This window comes from Mirounga leonina, unplaced genomic scaffold (assembly GCF_011800145.1).
Source record: "Mirounga leonina isolate KUSES-001 unplaced genomic scaffold, KU_Mleo_1.0 Mir_224, whole genome shotgun sequence".
NCBI lineage: Eukaryota > Metazoa > Chordata > Mammalia > Carnivora > Phocidae > Mirounga > Mirounga leonina.
In genome coordinates, this window is record NW_023270615.1 from 15,130,693 (window position 1) to 15,146,757 (window position 16,065).

The 16,065-nt window shown below is 35.9% G+C and overlaps 1 protein-coding gene across 6 annotated transcripts in view; it reads left to right on the plus strand.

Moving 5' to 3' along the window:
• The window catches only part of JAK2 (Janus kinase 2), a 152,141-nt gene that overhangs the window by 83,070 nt on the left and 53,006 nt on the right, over positions 1–16,065 (plus strand). For 5 of the 6 annotated variants that reach the window (XM_035029150.1, XM_035029147.1, XM_035029148.1 and 2 more), the window contains 3 exons: positions 469–592; positions 8,959–9,076; positions 11,978–12,123. In XM_035029150.1, coding sequence (XP_034885041.1) covers positions 469–592; positions 8,959–9,076; positions 11,978–12,123 — 388 coding nt within the window. Of the gene's footprint in view, positions 1–468; positions 593–8,958; positions 9,077–9,673; positions 10,099–11,977; positions 12,124–16,065 lie in introns of those variants that run through there. The other variant, XM_035029151.1, reaches the window with a different exon arrangement.

Below are 16,065 nucleotides of genomic sequence, written 5' to 3' on the forward strand. Positions count from 1 at the left end.
GTGCTCTGCGGGAAGCCTGCTTCTCCCTCTCCCACTCCCCCTGCTTGTGTTCCCTCTCTCACTGTGTCTCTCTCTGTCAAATAAATAGTCTTTTTTTTTTTTTTAAGATTTTATTTATTTTGAGAGAGAGAATGAGATAGAGAGAGAGCATGAGAGGGAGGAGGGTCAGAGGGAGAAGCAGACTCCCTGATGAGCAGGGAGCCCGATGTGGGACTCGATCCTGGGACTCCAGGATCATGACCTGAGCCGAAGGCAGTCGCTTAACCAACTGAGCCACCCAGGCGCCCTAAATAAAGTATTTAAAAAAAAAAAAATTCAGTTGTGAGCCATGTTGAACCAAAAGATGTCAACTGTTACTGCATTTGTGCTGATTAAGAGTTGTTATTTCAACGCCATTACAAATTATGGATGTTATATAAATGTACTTGTTACTGTCTGAAATCATTTCTTTTTCTCCTTCTTTCCTAGGAATCACACCTGTGTATCATAGTATGTTTGCTTTAATGAGTGAAACAGAAAGGATTTGGTATCCGCCCAACCATGTCTTCCATATAGATGAATCAACCAGGCACAATGTACTCTACAGAATAAGGTACTTTCTCCAATAAAGTGACTCATTTAATGGTGAAAAGGCAAAGAGAGAGAAATCAAACATATTTTTAAATTGCAAGGTACTTGATAATAGAGACCAGAACTTCATTTAAGACATTTTGTCCACCAGAGGACATGTTTTTACATATTTTTTCACTAGAATGCTCTGCGCTTTTCTGGTGGGATGCTTTACCACTTATGATTATAATTAAATTTAAAAATGATGAGAATGGCCTTTACTAACAAAATCCCGAATGTTTGGAATATTGTTAGTTTCCCAGGAAATTCAGTGTTTTGTGCAATAAAATGTAATCTTACATCTCTTTTTAATAATTTTTTTAGAGTTGAAGTGAAGGAAGATATGATTTTGCCAGTGGTTATTTACAGCCTCAAATTATTAGTTAATTCATTTCATAATTTATGGAAATACGTTATACCAGTTTAGAGAAATCTAGAGGTACTTTTCCACTCAAAAGGATAGAACAAAGAAATAAGTTTGATCTGTGGCTCATATGAAATAGATTCATTCCATGCAGAGTCAGTGTTGCATAGTAAAAAAGCACATGGACTCATTCATGATCTTAGAGAGGAAAGAAAAGGAAGCCTTAAAAAACTAAGACTCAAGAGAAACATCCTTACCATGGTAAAGGGTATTTACCAAAAGCAGGTAGCAAATAATATTCTCAAATGGTAAGATGTTAGAAGCAATCTCTGTAAAATCAAAAACAAGACAGAAAACAAATCCACCACCACTGCTTCTATTTAGGATTTTAGTGGAGTTCCTAACAAGTACAGTAAGACAAGAAGAATGAATAAAATATTTGATAATTGAGAACAAAGGGGCTCCTGGGTGGCTCAGTCGTTAAGCATCTGCCTTCAGCTCAGGTCAAGATACCCGGGGTCCTAGGATCGAGCCCCGCATCGGGCTCACTGCTCAGCGGGGAGCCTGCTTCTCCCTCTTCCACTCCCCATGCTTGTGTTCCCTCTCTCCCTGTGTCTCTGTCAAATAAATAAATAAAATCCTTAAAAGAATAATTGAGAACAAAGAAACAAAGAGTCATTATTTGGAGATGATAAGATTGTTAACATAGACAATGTAAACAAACTTATAGGCATCAATAATAAGCATTCAGAAGAGTGCTAGATCTATATGATCAGTATGTTAAAATATCAACTATTTCTATACTCCACAAACTAACAGAAATTTAAAATAGCTAGTAGCAACAAAAAATGCAAAGTACCTAGGATTAAATCTATCCAAAGTTATGTAAGACTTCTGTGCAGGTTTTAAGACTTTACAAAGTTGTATTTAAAAGAAGCATGCTAACATGCTACATATGATTGACAAAATATCAGTATCTTAATAAGAATATTTTCTTTATCACTTTCTATAATGATTATACTTTCTGCAATTAGCAAGTTTATCTTTTGATTTGAAAAGGTCTTTGTAGCAGAGGTCTACAGTCTTCTTCTGTAAAAGTCCAGTTGTCAATATTTTAGGCTCTATTATCTCTGTTTTAACTATTCAGTTCTGTTATTATAGTGTGAAAGCAGCCATGAATAAGTAAATGAATGGGCATGATTGTGTTCCAATAAAACTTTATTTATAAAAACTAAACAGTAGACCAGAATGGGGCTGTGAGGCAGAGTTTGCTGACCTCTTCTTAAGAATTAAAAATTGTTTCTCATCAAATTCATGAATTTTTCCTATCCTTCATGCTGTCTGTAAATGGCACACTTTACCTTAAAAGACACAACTAAACTGAAAGTAAAGGATTGAAAAAGAACAGGCCCTCAGTAACCAAAAAGGAGCTGGAGCAGCTATATTAATATCAGACAAGATTGACTTGAAAGATATAAATTGTTATTAGAGACAAAGAAGGGACATTTTATAATGATAAAAGAGTTAATGAGTCAGGAAAACATAATATTTGTTTATAATTGTTATAATTTGTATCTGATGACAGAGCTGCACAATTCATTAAGCCAACAACTGACAGAACTGTAGGGGAAAATAGATAATTCCACAATAGTAGTTGGAGATGTCAATACATGACTTTCTTCAGAAATGGATAGGACAACTGGACAAAAGATCAGCAAGATAAAGGAAGACTTGAGCAACACTATAAGCCAGCTAGACGTGCTTATGTAGAATACACTACCCAGCAACAGCACAATCACATTCTCCAGGATAGACCACACGTTAGTCTGCAAAATGAGTCTCAATAAGTTTTAAAAGATTGGAATCATGCAAAGTATGTTTTTTGACCACAATGGAATTAATTTAGAAATCATTAACAGAAGGAAAACTGGAAAATTCACTAATAATGTGGTAATTAACAGTTCTAAATAACCACTTGGTCAAAGAAAATAATCACAAGGGAAAATTGAAAATACTTTGATAAGACTAAAAATGAACCTATCAACTTATAGTATGCAGTTTAAACAGTGCTTAGATGAGAATTCATAGCTGTGCACACCTATATTAAAAAAGGAAAAAGTTCTCAAATCAAGAGCATTCTACTTTAAGAAAGTAGAAAAAGAAGAGTAAAACTCAAAGCAAGTCAAGGAAGGAAATAATAAAGATCAGAGTAGGGGCGCCTGGATGGCTCAGTCTGTTAAGCATCTGCCTTCGGCTCAGGTCATGATCCCAGTGTCCTGGGATTGAGCCCCGCATCGGGCTCCCTGCTCAGCTGGGAGCCTGCTTCTCCCTCTGCCTACCACTCTCTCGCTTGCTCTCTCTCTTTCAAATAAATAAATAAAATCTTAAAAAATGAAATTTAAAAAAAGTAAATAAAGATCAGAGTAGAAATAAATGAAAAAGAGAAAGGAAAACAACAGAAAATCAAGAAACCAAAAGTTGGTTCTTTGAAAAGATCAACACTATTGATAAATCTTTAGATTGATCAAGATAAAAAGAGAGAAGCTTAAAGGTACCTGGGTGGCTCAATCGTTAAGCATCTGCCTTTGGCTCAGGTCATGATCCCAGGGTCCTGGGATCTAGCCCCACATCGGGCTTCCTGCTGGGTGGGAAGTCTGCTTCTCCCCCTCTCACTCCCCCTGGTTGTGTTCCCTGTCTCTCTCTGTCTCGCTCTGTCAAATAAATAAATAAATCTTAAAAAAAATAAAAGAGAGAAGCTTAAATTATTAAAGTCAGGAAGAGAACATCAATCACTGTGACATTACAGAAATAAAGATTATAGGGAACAATTGAATGCCAACAAATTATATAACCAAAATGAAGTGAACAAATGCCTAGAAAGAGCAAACTATAGGAACTGCCAAGAGAAGAAAGAAAGTCTGATGGACCTCTTATAAGTACAGACATTGAATTAATAATTTAAAAAAACTTCCCACAAAGAAAAGCCCAGGCCCAAGTGGCTTCAATGGTAAATTCTATCAAACAATTAAAGAAAAATTAATACCAATTATTCACAAAAAATGGAAAGGAACACTTCCTAACTCATTCTATGAGTTCATACCAAATCCAGACAGACATCCAGAAGAAATGAAAACTATGGGTCAGTATCCCTTATGAATACAGGTATAAAAGTCTTCAAAATACTAGCAAACCAAATCTAGCAATATATATAAAAAGGATTAAATACCATGACCGGATGTGATTTATTCTAAGAAATACAAGGTTGCTTTAATATCCCCAAGTCAATCACTATAATGTACCGTATTAGTTAAAGGACCCAAACCACATGGTCATCTCAATAGAAACAGAAAAAACATTTGACACAATCTAACACCCTATTACGATAAAAATACTCAACACAATAGGAATGGAAAGGAACTTCCTCAGTCTCACAAAGTGCTTCTCCAAAAATCCCAAAGCTAACATTATCCATGATGGCGAAAGACTAATTGCTTTCTCCCAGGGATCTGGAACAAGACAAAGATAACTGTTCTTGGGACGCCTGGGTGGCTCAGTTGGTTAAGCGACTGCCTTCGGCTCAGGTCTTGATCCTGGAGTCCCGGGATCAAGTCCCGCATCGGGCTCCCTGCTTGGCAGGGAGCCTGCTTCTCCCTCTGACCCACTCCCCTCTCATGTGCTCTCTCTCTCTCATTCTCTCTGTCTCAAATAAATAAATAAAATCTTAAAAAAAAAAAAAAAAAGATAACTGTTCTTACCACTTCTATTTAACACTATACTATAGAGTCCAGCCAGGGAAAAGAGAAAGAAATAAAAGGCATATTGGAAAAGAAGTAAAACAATCTCTATTTACAGATGATATGATCTCGTATATAAAAAATCCTAAGGAGGGGCACCTGGGTGGCTCAGTTGGTTGAGTATCTGACTGTTGTCGATTTTGGCTTGGGTCATGATCTCAGGGTCCCAGGATCGAGCCCCGGGTTGAGCTCCACACTCAATGGGGAGTCTGCTTAAGGATTCTCTCTGTCCATCCCCCCACTCTCTCTCTCTCAAATAAATAATTCTTTTAAAAAAATCCTAAGGAATTAATAAACTATTAGAACTAAATAAGTAAGCTCAGTCAGTTGCAGGATAGAAGATCAATATACAAAAATTGTTTGTATTTCTATACACTAGCAGTAAACAATGCAAATGTGAAATTAAGAAAACAGTTCCATTTACGATAGCATTTAAAGAAGTACTTAGGAATAAGCCTCACAAAAGAAGTGCAAAAACTATGCATTGAGAAAAGCAAGATATCATTGAAGGAATTTATTTTTTAAAGATTTTATTTATTTATTTGAGAGAGAGAGTACGCAAGCAAGAGCATAAGCTGGGGGAGCAACAGAGGGAGAGGGAGAAGCAGACTTCCCACTGAGCAGGGAGCCTGACGTGGGGCTCAATCTCAGGATTCTGAGATCATGACCTGAGTCAAAGGCAGCCGCTTAACTGACTGAGCCACCCAGGTGCCCCATTGAAAGAATTTAAAGAAACACTTATCTAAATGGAAAGATACCTCATGTTTATGGATCAGAAGACTTAATATTGTTAAGTGGAAATACTCTTCAAATTGATCTGTATATTCAGTACAGTCTCTATTGAAATCCTAACTGTCTTTACTGCAGAAATTGACAAGTTGGTGGTAAATTCATATAAAAAATCAAAGGGACTTGAAATAGCCAAAACAATCTTGAAAAAGAACAAAGTTGGAAGATTTACACTTCCTCATTTCAAAACATACTCCACAACTCTAGTAATCAAGAAAGTGTGGTACTTGCTTAAGGATAGATACATAGGTTAATAGAATAGAACTAAGAGTGCAAAAATAATCCCTGATATTATGGTGATTGATACTTGACAGAGTGCTAAGACAGTTCATGGGGAGGAATGCTCTTTTCAACAAATGCTGCTGGGACAACTGAATATACATATGTATAGTAGTGAAGTTAGATCACTAACTCACACTATATACAAAACATTTACTTAAAATGAATCATAGACCTAAATCTAAGAGCTAAAACTGTAAAACAGAAGACAATATAGGAGTACATCTTTGTATACTTAGGAGTAGCCAGTGGTTTCTTCAGTATGGTACCAAAAGCTCAAGTGAAACAAGAAAAATAGATTAATTGGGATTCATCAAAATATATGTTTGTGCATCAAAGGATGCTGTCAAGAATGTGAAAAGACAGCCTGCAGAATAGAAGAAAATGTTTGTAATCATATCTAATAAAGGTTTTATATTTGGAATACCTAAAGGACTCTTGTTCAACAATACAGTGACAAATAACCCAATGAAAATATGGGCAAAGGGTTTGAATAGCATTTTTCTCAATAAGACCTACAAATAGCCAGTAAGCACATAAAAAGATGCTCAACATTATTATTCTTTAGAGGAATGTAAATCATAAACACAATAGGATACCAATTCACCCATTAGGATGACAAAGGTATAAAAGATGGACAATAACAAGTTACGAATTTTTCAAATTATCACTTTTTAAGTAGAGCACAGGGGGCTAGATAGTGAACCATGCTTCAGCAGCAGAGCACAAGAGAAACCAAACTAGAAAAGTTTATTACTTGCAGGTCCTGGAGGAAGTGCCCTGCAGGCCTCCAGGGGCCATATGGGGAGATCAAGGCAGAGTACAGAGAGAGACACAGGACCCAGGGCACATGCCTTTACTAGGGTTTGTGGGTGGAGTGCTTTGGGGTTCCAAATTCAATTCAAGCCAAAAGAGCTGGTATTTGGTAAGCCACATGGGAGTTGTATTGAAGGGACTTCAATAAGGGTTAGGTGCTGGGAGACAGGGGAGACTGTTGGGAAGTTGTATCAGAAACTTATATTTGCTTGTGACTCAGTGGGCTGTTCTCTAGGGCATGTACTTGCATGGGGGGCTAATGTCAGTTTAAGGTCACTGCAGTCCTCTCGGCTAAACAAAACAGATGCCAAGGCAGCAATACCAAAGACTAACTTAGCTAAACTCTCCACATGTGTTGGCACAGATGTGAACTATTGAGATGCTCATATGTTGCTGTTGGAGATGTAACTTAGTACAGCCACTTTTTAAAATAGTTTTGCTGTTCCTCAAAAAGATGAACATAGAATTAACACATGATCCATCAATTCCGTCCCTAAGTATGTATGCAGGAGAAACGAAAACACACACACACACACACACCCTTGTACATATTGTTCTTAGCAGCATTATCCACAATAGCAAAAAGATGGAAACAACCCAAATGTCCATCACGTGATGAATGAAGAAGCAAAATGTGGTTTATCCATACAAGGGAATATTAACTGGGCAATAAAAAGGAACGGAGTGCTAATACTTGCTATAACGTGGATAGTCCTTGAAAATATGCTTAGTGGAAGAAGGTAGGAAAGGCCACATATTATGTGATTCCACTTACATAAAATGTTCAGAACGGGCAAATTTATAGGGAGAGACTAGTGGGAAATTAGGGCTGGGGAGTAGGTGGGGTGATTTGGGTGTGACTGCTGTTAGGTATGGAGTTTCTTTTAGTGGGGATGAAAATGTTCTAAAATTAGATTGTGGGGATGTTTGTAGAGTGCTAGGAATATACTAAAAAACATTGAATTGTATGCTTTAAATGGGTGAACTCGAAGGTATGTGAATTGTATCTCAATAAAGGTGTAAATAAACAAAGCAATATAGAATATTTTTTGCTTCTTTGAAGGACAAATTTTTAACCTATTTTATTCATTCATTCACTTGTATTGAAGTGTAGTTGACATATTATATTAGCTGCAGGTAGACAACACAGTGATTTGACAATTGTATACATTATAAAATGCTCACCATGGTAAGTGTAGTTGCCATCTGTCACCATCCAGTTATTACAGTATTATTGACTATATTCTCTATGTTGTATTTTTCTTCCCCATGGCTTAATTAGTTTAAAACTGGAAGTTTGTGCCTCTTAATTCCCCTTCACCTGTTTCATCTATTCTCCCCTCCCCCCAACAACCACCTATTTTTTTCTCTGTATTTATTAGTCTGTTCCTTTTTAACTTTTTTGTTCGTTTTGCTTTTTAGATTACACATTAAGTGAAATATGATATTAATCTTTCTCTGACTTATTTCAGTTAGCATAATACCCTTTAGGTCTACCCATGTTGTTGTGAATGGTAACATTTCCTTTTTATGGCTGAGTAATATTCCATTGTATATATACACCACATCTTCTTTATCTTTTCATCATTATCATTTGATGGACACTTAGGTTGCTTCCATATCTTGGCTATTGTAAATTATGCTGCAGGAAGCATAGGAGTGCCTATATCATTTCAAATTGGTGTTTTCATTTTCTTCGGATAAATACCCAGTAGTGGAATTATATACCCAGTTGTATGGTAATTCTATTTTTAGTATTTTGAGAACCTCCATACTGTTTTCCATGTGGCTGTGCCAATTTACAGACCTACCAGTAGTGCATGGAGGGTCTCTCTTCTCCACATCTTTGCCAGCACTTATTATTTCTTTTTGGTACTAGCCGTTCTGACTGGTATGAAGTGATATCTTAATGTGATAACCTCCATTTCTTAACAGAAGAAGCAATTATTTGTATTTATGCCAAATTAGTATTTTCAATTTAGTATTTATAACTTTACTGGTATTACTGGATTAATATTTTAAAAATTTGTTAATATTTTATTTTTATATTTCTCTGTTTCCTATTGCTTCTGCATTCTGCACATAGAAGCAGGCAGCATATTGATTTTACACTTATGTTTCTTGAATTTTCTGTCTACTTTATCATGGTCTTATCCAGATTTCCTTTGTCCCCAACTTGTATTTAACACTGTTACCTGTGTTTTCTCTTATGGGATAATACCTTTCAGTATGCTGGAAGTGGTTGTATGTACACAGTTTGTTTATATTTGAACTATTTGGAGGCTGATTGAATGTTTTGTCTCATAGATTTTACTTTCCTTACTGGTATTGTAACGGCAGCAACAGAACCTATCGGCATGGGATATCTCGAGGTGCCGAAGCTCCTCTTCTTGACGACTTTGTCATGGCCTACCTTTTTGCTCAGGTATCATTATGTTTTCTTAGTTGTATATGTGTTAGATGATAAGAATCTTGCTGTGTAGTGTAGCTCTTCAGGAAAATCTTCTTATATGGGAAGATTGATGTTCTGTCTTGCATAGCAGGCACAGAAAGGTAACAGGGTTGAGTCTTCTTATTACTAATTTTTAATCCCATAACTTATACATAATAGAATTTATTTTATAAAGGTTCCCTTAATTGGCCCTTTTGAATTTTTTTTTCTTTTTTAGTGTTTTAGGGCATTTTAAGGATTTCACAAAGTTTAGATTGAGTTATACAACAGGATTCATGTAGATATAAGTGTCTGGAATATAAGACAGCAAAATTTCCTCAGAAATTTTTTAAATTCCTGACAATTTCCGACTTAATTAGTGGATAGTAAAATGTAAAGAAAGTGGGAAACTAAATAAAAAGTGGCTCAGTCGTTAAGCGTCTGCCTTCGGCTCAGGTCATGATCCCAGGATCCTGGGATCGAGCCCTGCATCGGGCTCCCTGCTGCGCGGGAAGCCTGCTTCTCCCTCTCCCACTCCCCCTGCTTGTGTTCCCTCTCTCACTGTGTCGCTCTCTGTTGGAAAAATAAATAAAATCTTAAAAAAAAAAAAAAAGTGGGTTACAGTAGTGTGTTTAGCTCCTTACAAGAGGATGATTGAGTGTTGTTTCTTGATCTGAGAGTTGTGTTCCAGTTATTTGTTTATTAATACTGTTATATTAAATTTTTATAGTGTATTTGAACATTTTGTAATGCTTTCTTATCTATTACCTTAATTTAAACAATAATTGAAATGTTCTGTCATTAAATAACTTTTGTTTTTATGTGCCACAAGACTGAGGAGCAGAAACTAAAGGAAGAAAAAAGATATTAGTGCTTTTGGGTAACGATATGCTCTTATTATCCCCAAGATGTCAGATTAAGGAGTTCTGAATCAGATTTGCAAAAATCTTAGGAAATTACCCCACAGATCCTCATGGTTCACGTTTCTAAGATGTCTAGGAAGATTGGATCAGTTTGTGAGTAACAATCGATAAATATTCCTCTTCTTGGGGCGCCTGGGTGGCTCAGTTGGTTAAGCGTCTGCCTTGGGCTCAGGTCATGATCCCAGAGTCCTGGGATTGAGCCCCACGGTGGGCTCCCTACTCAGCAGGGGGTCTACTTCTCCTTCTCCCTCTGCCCCTTCCCCCCAGCTTGTGCTCTTTCTTTCTCTCTCTCAAATAAATAAATAAAATCTTAAAAAAAAATAATAAAACCTTGGTTAAATACTGGTATTTCAGCTAATATTTTAGTTCTCACCTTTCTTTTCAAGAAAATTGCTATTTTTTAGAATATTGGTCATTTTTCTGTTTTGCCTTTCCTTTCTCCCATTACACATTCAGTCTCATTTCCATATTCCTAAATCATCTAGACCAAAATCTTGAAATTTCTATTATTTCTTTTTCTTCATTTTTATATATAATGATAGTTAAAAGTTTTTTTTCAGACTCTTTTAGTGTCTTCTGTTGCCTACATCAGATCCTTATTATTTCATATCTGAACCATTACAGCAGCCTCTTAATGAGTCTCACTGGATATACTTTATTTTCTTAAAGCACTTTCATCATTGATACTTCTACCAGTGGAAGAGACATGATGCTTTAAGAGAAGGTACTCTGAGAAACTGAGGCTTTAAGAAAATGGTTGTCTGTTACTTTTTAGGGTCAAGTCATTCAAGAGTACCTACATTTTGACCCCAACTTACTTTCCCAAGTTTTATTTAATTTTATTTTTTTTTTTTTTAAAGATTTTATTTATTTATTTGAGAGAGAGAATGAGAGATAGCACGAGAGGGAAGAGGATCAGAGGGAGAAGCAGACCCCCCGCTGAGCAGGGAGCCCGATGCAGGACTCGATCCTGGGACTCCAGGATCATGACCTGAGCCGAAGGCAGTCGCTTAACCACTGAGCCACCCAGGCGCCCTATTTTATTTTATTTTTTTAAGATTTTATTTATTTATTTGAGAGAGAGAGACAGAGTGAGAGAGAGCACAAGCAGGGGGAGTGGCAGGCAGAGGAAGAAGCCGGCTTCCTGCTAAGCAGGCTTCCTGTGGAGCAGGGAGCCCGATGTGGGGCTCCATCCCAGGACTCTGGGATCATGACCTGAGCCCAAGGCAGATGCTTAACCTACTGAGCCACCCAGGCACCCCCTTTTCCAAGTTTTAATCCACATTATTCCCTTACTTAAACTGTCTGCCCAACCAAACTAGTTTGCATCTCTGAACATGCCTTATGCTTTGTTTTTGTATCATTCCTTCTATCACCCTGTTTTGTGTCCATCAGAAATTTCTTCATCTTTTAAGACTACATGAAGTTTTGACTTTTCCATGAAACCTTCCCTGATTATGTCAACTGCTTATAGTTTCAACTTCTTTTAAATTCCTGAAGCATCTGTTGTGTGGCACTTAGTATAGAGTATCTGCATTACAATATTTTGTTTACATGTTTAGCTTCCCTGCTAGATTTTAGTCTTCTTGAGGGTTGCAGCCCATCTTATATTTTTTTCTATCTCACACAGTCCTACTTAGTATAATGCTTTGAACATATTTGGAACTAGGTACTTACTTAATTAGCTAATATCTATTTTAATTTAGGTAATTTTTATGTAGAAGATATAATTTGAAGATACCAGCAGTGTTGACATCATATGTACTATATAATGGGGAACACAGTCTAATAAATCAGTTTCCATTGACAAAAAAATTTTCACTCTAATTTTATGGCAAAATAACTGAAAATCAATGGAGGAGTTGACGTTCTTTTTAAATGCATATTGTAGAAATTATAGGTTAGATTGTAATAGATTAAAATGTGATAGTGAAATTTAAGAGATATTTCCTTCTAAATTTTTTTCCTATAGTGGCGGCATGATTTTTTACATGGATGGATAAAAATACCCGTGACCCATGAAACACAGGAAGAATGTCTTGGAATGGCTGTGTTAGATATGATGAGACTAGCCAAAGAGAAGGATCAGACCCCACTGGACATCTATAGCTCTATCAGGTAGTTTCCTTATGCAAATCCATATAAATAAATGTGAACAGTTGGAGTTTTTCTATAGTTAATTGTACTTTCTGTGTCAAATCTTTTTGATTTTGTAATAATTAAAAGTCATATGGGTAAATTTTCTTCCTTGTATACAACACATACTTTATGAGATAAAAGAAATTTATTTTTTCTTTTTTTCTTCCAGTTTTATTGAGATATAGTTGTCATATAGCACTGTATAATTTTAAGGTGTACAGCATCACGATTTGACTTACATATATTTGTGAAATAATTACCAAAATAAGTTTAGTTAATATCCATCATCTCATATAGTTACCAAAAAAAGAGAAAGAAAAAGAAATTCTTTTCCTTATGATGAGAACTGTTAGGATCTACTTTGTTAAAAACTTTAGTATATACCATACAGCAGTGTTAACTATAGTGATCATATTATACATTATATCCTTAGTACTGATTTATCTTAGAATTTAAAAAAATATTGAAAGAGTTGGAGTACTACAGAAAATATCAGTGATGTTTGACACTTATTAATTATTTGACTCATTTATTCTAAAAAGAGTAAGTAAAGTTAGGGGAATGAAAAGAACACCTGTAGGCATAATTTCTGATAGATCCTCAAGTTGTCTTTATAAATAAATCTGAAGCAGTATTTCTCAAATATTGGCCCATAGTTTACTTGAATTAGTATCACCTGAAGTGCCTGTTAAAACTGAAGATTTCTGAGTGCTACCCAAGAGTTTTGATTCAGTAAATCTTAGGGGAAGCCCACAAATACAAATCTTCACAAGTTCTCCGGGGAATTTTCCTAAAAATTTCTGCTTTTTTGAAGTATCATTGACATATAAAATTGTAAGATGATTGGAAATGTACAGCAAATTTCACTTCTACAATACAGTTTTATCAGAGTCATCATGTTTTACATTAGATCCTTAGACCTTATTCATGTTATAATTGATCCAGCAGATTCTTTTATAAGTGATCCACACTCCACATTCTCCAAATTACTCATGTACGTATTGGGTTTTGTCATGCCTAACAGGATTTTTTGAAATACTGCTCCTATAGCCCAGCTTTAATGGTTGTAAGACTTTTACTCTTTTTAAAGATGTATATGATTATTATAAGAGTTCTTCAAGTTTTTTATAAGTTTGAAGACTATATGTTTTACATATTGCATACTTAGGATTAAAAGTTTGAGGGTGTTATGAATCTGGTTAAAACTCCCTGTATTTCTTGAAATCCTTCTCTCAATAACTGGTTTTAGTCACTGCTTTACTAAGTGCCTTAAAAACAGTTACATACCCAAATTGCAGGGTATCAGTTTCTGTTTCCGCTTTGGTTTTAAGTATTCTTGTTTTGTTTTCAGATGTCTGTTAAGCCTTAACCATAAAGTTCACCCATTTAAGATGTACGACTCAAGATTTTTTTATTATTGAGTTATAAGGGTGCTTTACATATTTTGGATACAAGTCTCCAGATGAAAGTTATCATATTTATAGTTTGCAAATATATTCCCCTTCTTTGGATTGTTTTTCACTTTCTTGAAAGTATTCATAAAATTCATAATTTTGAGGTGATTTATTTTTTCTTTTGTTTCTTGTGCCATGACATTTTAATATTAGATAAATAATTCCTGCCTGTCCTGAAGCAAATCGTGCCTGCCTTGCTTGCCTTTGTAATGTAATTTAACTCAACTGATGTTTTCTGAGTTCACATTTAGTGCTTATTTCTGAGAAATAATCAAGAAACTCTACTCAGTGTTAAATTATTCAAGATTGATGGGAGAATAGATAAATGATTAGTTGTTGGCAGAATGAAATGAACTGTTTTGTTCCCAGAAATACCCAGTAGGATATGGATCTCTGATTAGTATAATTAAATACATATTCCTTCCCCGACTTTTTAAAAAAATGCATGTAAGGTGCATCTTCGTGTGTCTGTGCCTTTGTGTTAGCTCTGTGTGTGTGTGTGTGTGTGTGAGAACCTCTTTCTGCATGTGTGTGCATTAGATAACTTTTCTGTATGCCACCAACTCTTAATTGGACATTATGGCTTAGGTATTAGAGTACAGAAAGTGAAGGAAAGCATAAAATTTTTGTGTTTTCATTCTTCATCTGCTCTTTAAAATTCTAAGCCTGCTAAAGGGTGGGAAGAAGAGAACTGGAAAATGCAAAGAGTTTAAAGGAGACCGCTGAATTTGTAAACATTAGGCCAGGACCAAGGCCACTTACGTAGCAACTGAGCTACTCACCTCATCTCCCTGGACTCCCTTTCTAAAAAACTAAGTAAATAATAATAGAGTTTCCAAACGCCTACTCCAACTATAATAACAAAATGCAGATTTCATTTTATAGCACAAAAAATAGTATACAGTTTCTAAGCCAAGGCTCAATTTCAGAGACTGTTGGAGCCTCAGTTTTAGCATTCTTTAAAAACTCAGTATAAGAAAAGCATGAGGAAAAATGTCTTTATGCCTTAAGAATTAATAGCTTTTCTCTTGAAACGTTTTTAGTGTTTCTAACAAGTCTGGTTCTGATAGCATGATGCTGAGGTGGATTCACCATGTTCAAGAACCACACATTCCTGTGGTTTTCCCAGAGGAAGTAATCTGGTCCTTTATGCCATGCATCAACGTGGAAAGCTTTGTTTTATGTTGTTATTTTAAACTCCTCTTTGTATATCCAAATAAGTCTTATTAAAAGCCTTATGAAAAAGTAGCCGTTGGTGGCTATGTATTTTGCATTTTTGTAAAATGTTTATATAAATTGTATTCAGATTTAATAAGTCTCTTGGTAACTAACATTTTTGACGGAAGTAGTTAAGCAAGAGTCATTTGTATTCTGAGTCTATTTTTGTCTTTTCAGTGGTTATTCTAAATTTCCTGAGGCTCTCCTCTATGCTGTCTAGACTTTTATTAAATTTTATATATCTGTTTATTTAGAAATATATAATTGTTAGGAACAAAGTGTGACTTGTGAGATCTGAAAAAAAGAGTAGAATTTAATGGGCAGAGAGAGAGGAGTGAGGGAGTGTGTAGAGACTCATGGAAGAGGCCTTGTAGCAGAAGGGAGCATGGGAAGAGTGAAGAGAATCAGTATGGCTGGAGCCCAAAGAGTTAGGAGGAGGCAAAGCAGGGGCTAGACCAGAACCTACAGAACCTTAGAGCCGTGTTGACAAGGTTATGAGCACTCAGAAACCATGCAAGGGTATTAAGCAATGGTGAAATGATTAGATTTGTGATTTTAAAAGATCCCCCTGAGTCCAGTGTAGAAAACAAAATCGGATAGTGGTAAGAGGAGATGGGAATGCCAGTTGCCCAGACACTAAGGCCATTACAGTATTTTCCTCCAGGAGATGTGGTTATTAATGAGTTAGTAATGAGAAAAATGGGCAACTAAGAGAAGTATTTAGACGGTAAAGTAGACTCATGGGAACGTGGTGATGAATGGAATGATGGGAATCAAAGGAGAAGACGGCCTCAAGGATGATTCCTGGTTCATGGGTGAATTGCAGTGCTCTTTACTTAGATAGGAAATGCTATAAGAGGATCTTTTAGGGGAGGACATCAGAAGGACTTGTGAGTTTGGTTTGACACATTGTTTAAGAAGCTTTTGAGACATTTAAATTAAATGTATAGATTGACTTGCCTATGGAAGATTAGGGTATGGAGTGTAGAGGTCAGTGCTGGAGACAGATTTCAGAGTCATTTGCATCTAGAGAACCTAGAGAGAAAGAGTATAAATAAGAAGAGAAGAGGGCCTTAAGTCTTGAGGAATTTCAACCTTAATCACCAGGTGGGAGTGAACCTGAAAAGAAGATTGAGAAGTATCCCAAGAGACAGGAATAAAGCGAGGAAAGCTAAGGGGAGAAAATTGAAGGAGAGAATGATCAGCAGTGTTGGATGCTGCTGAGGAATGACAAGGGAGATGAATATGG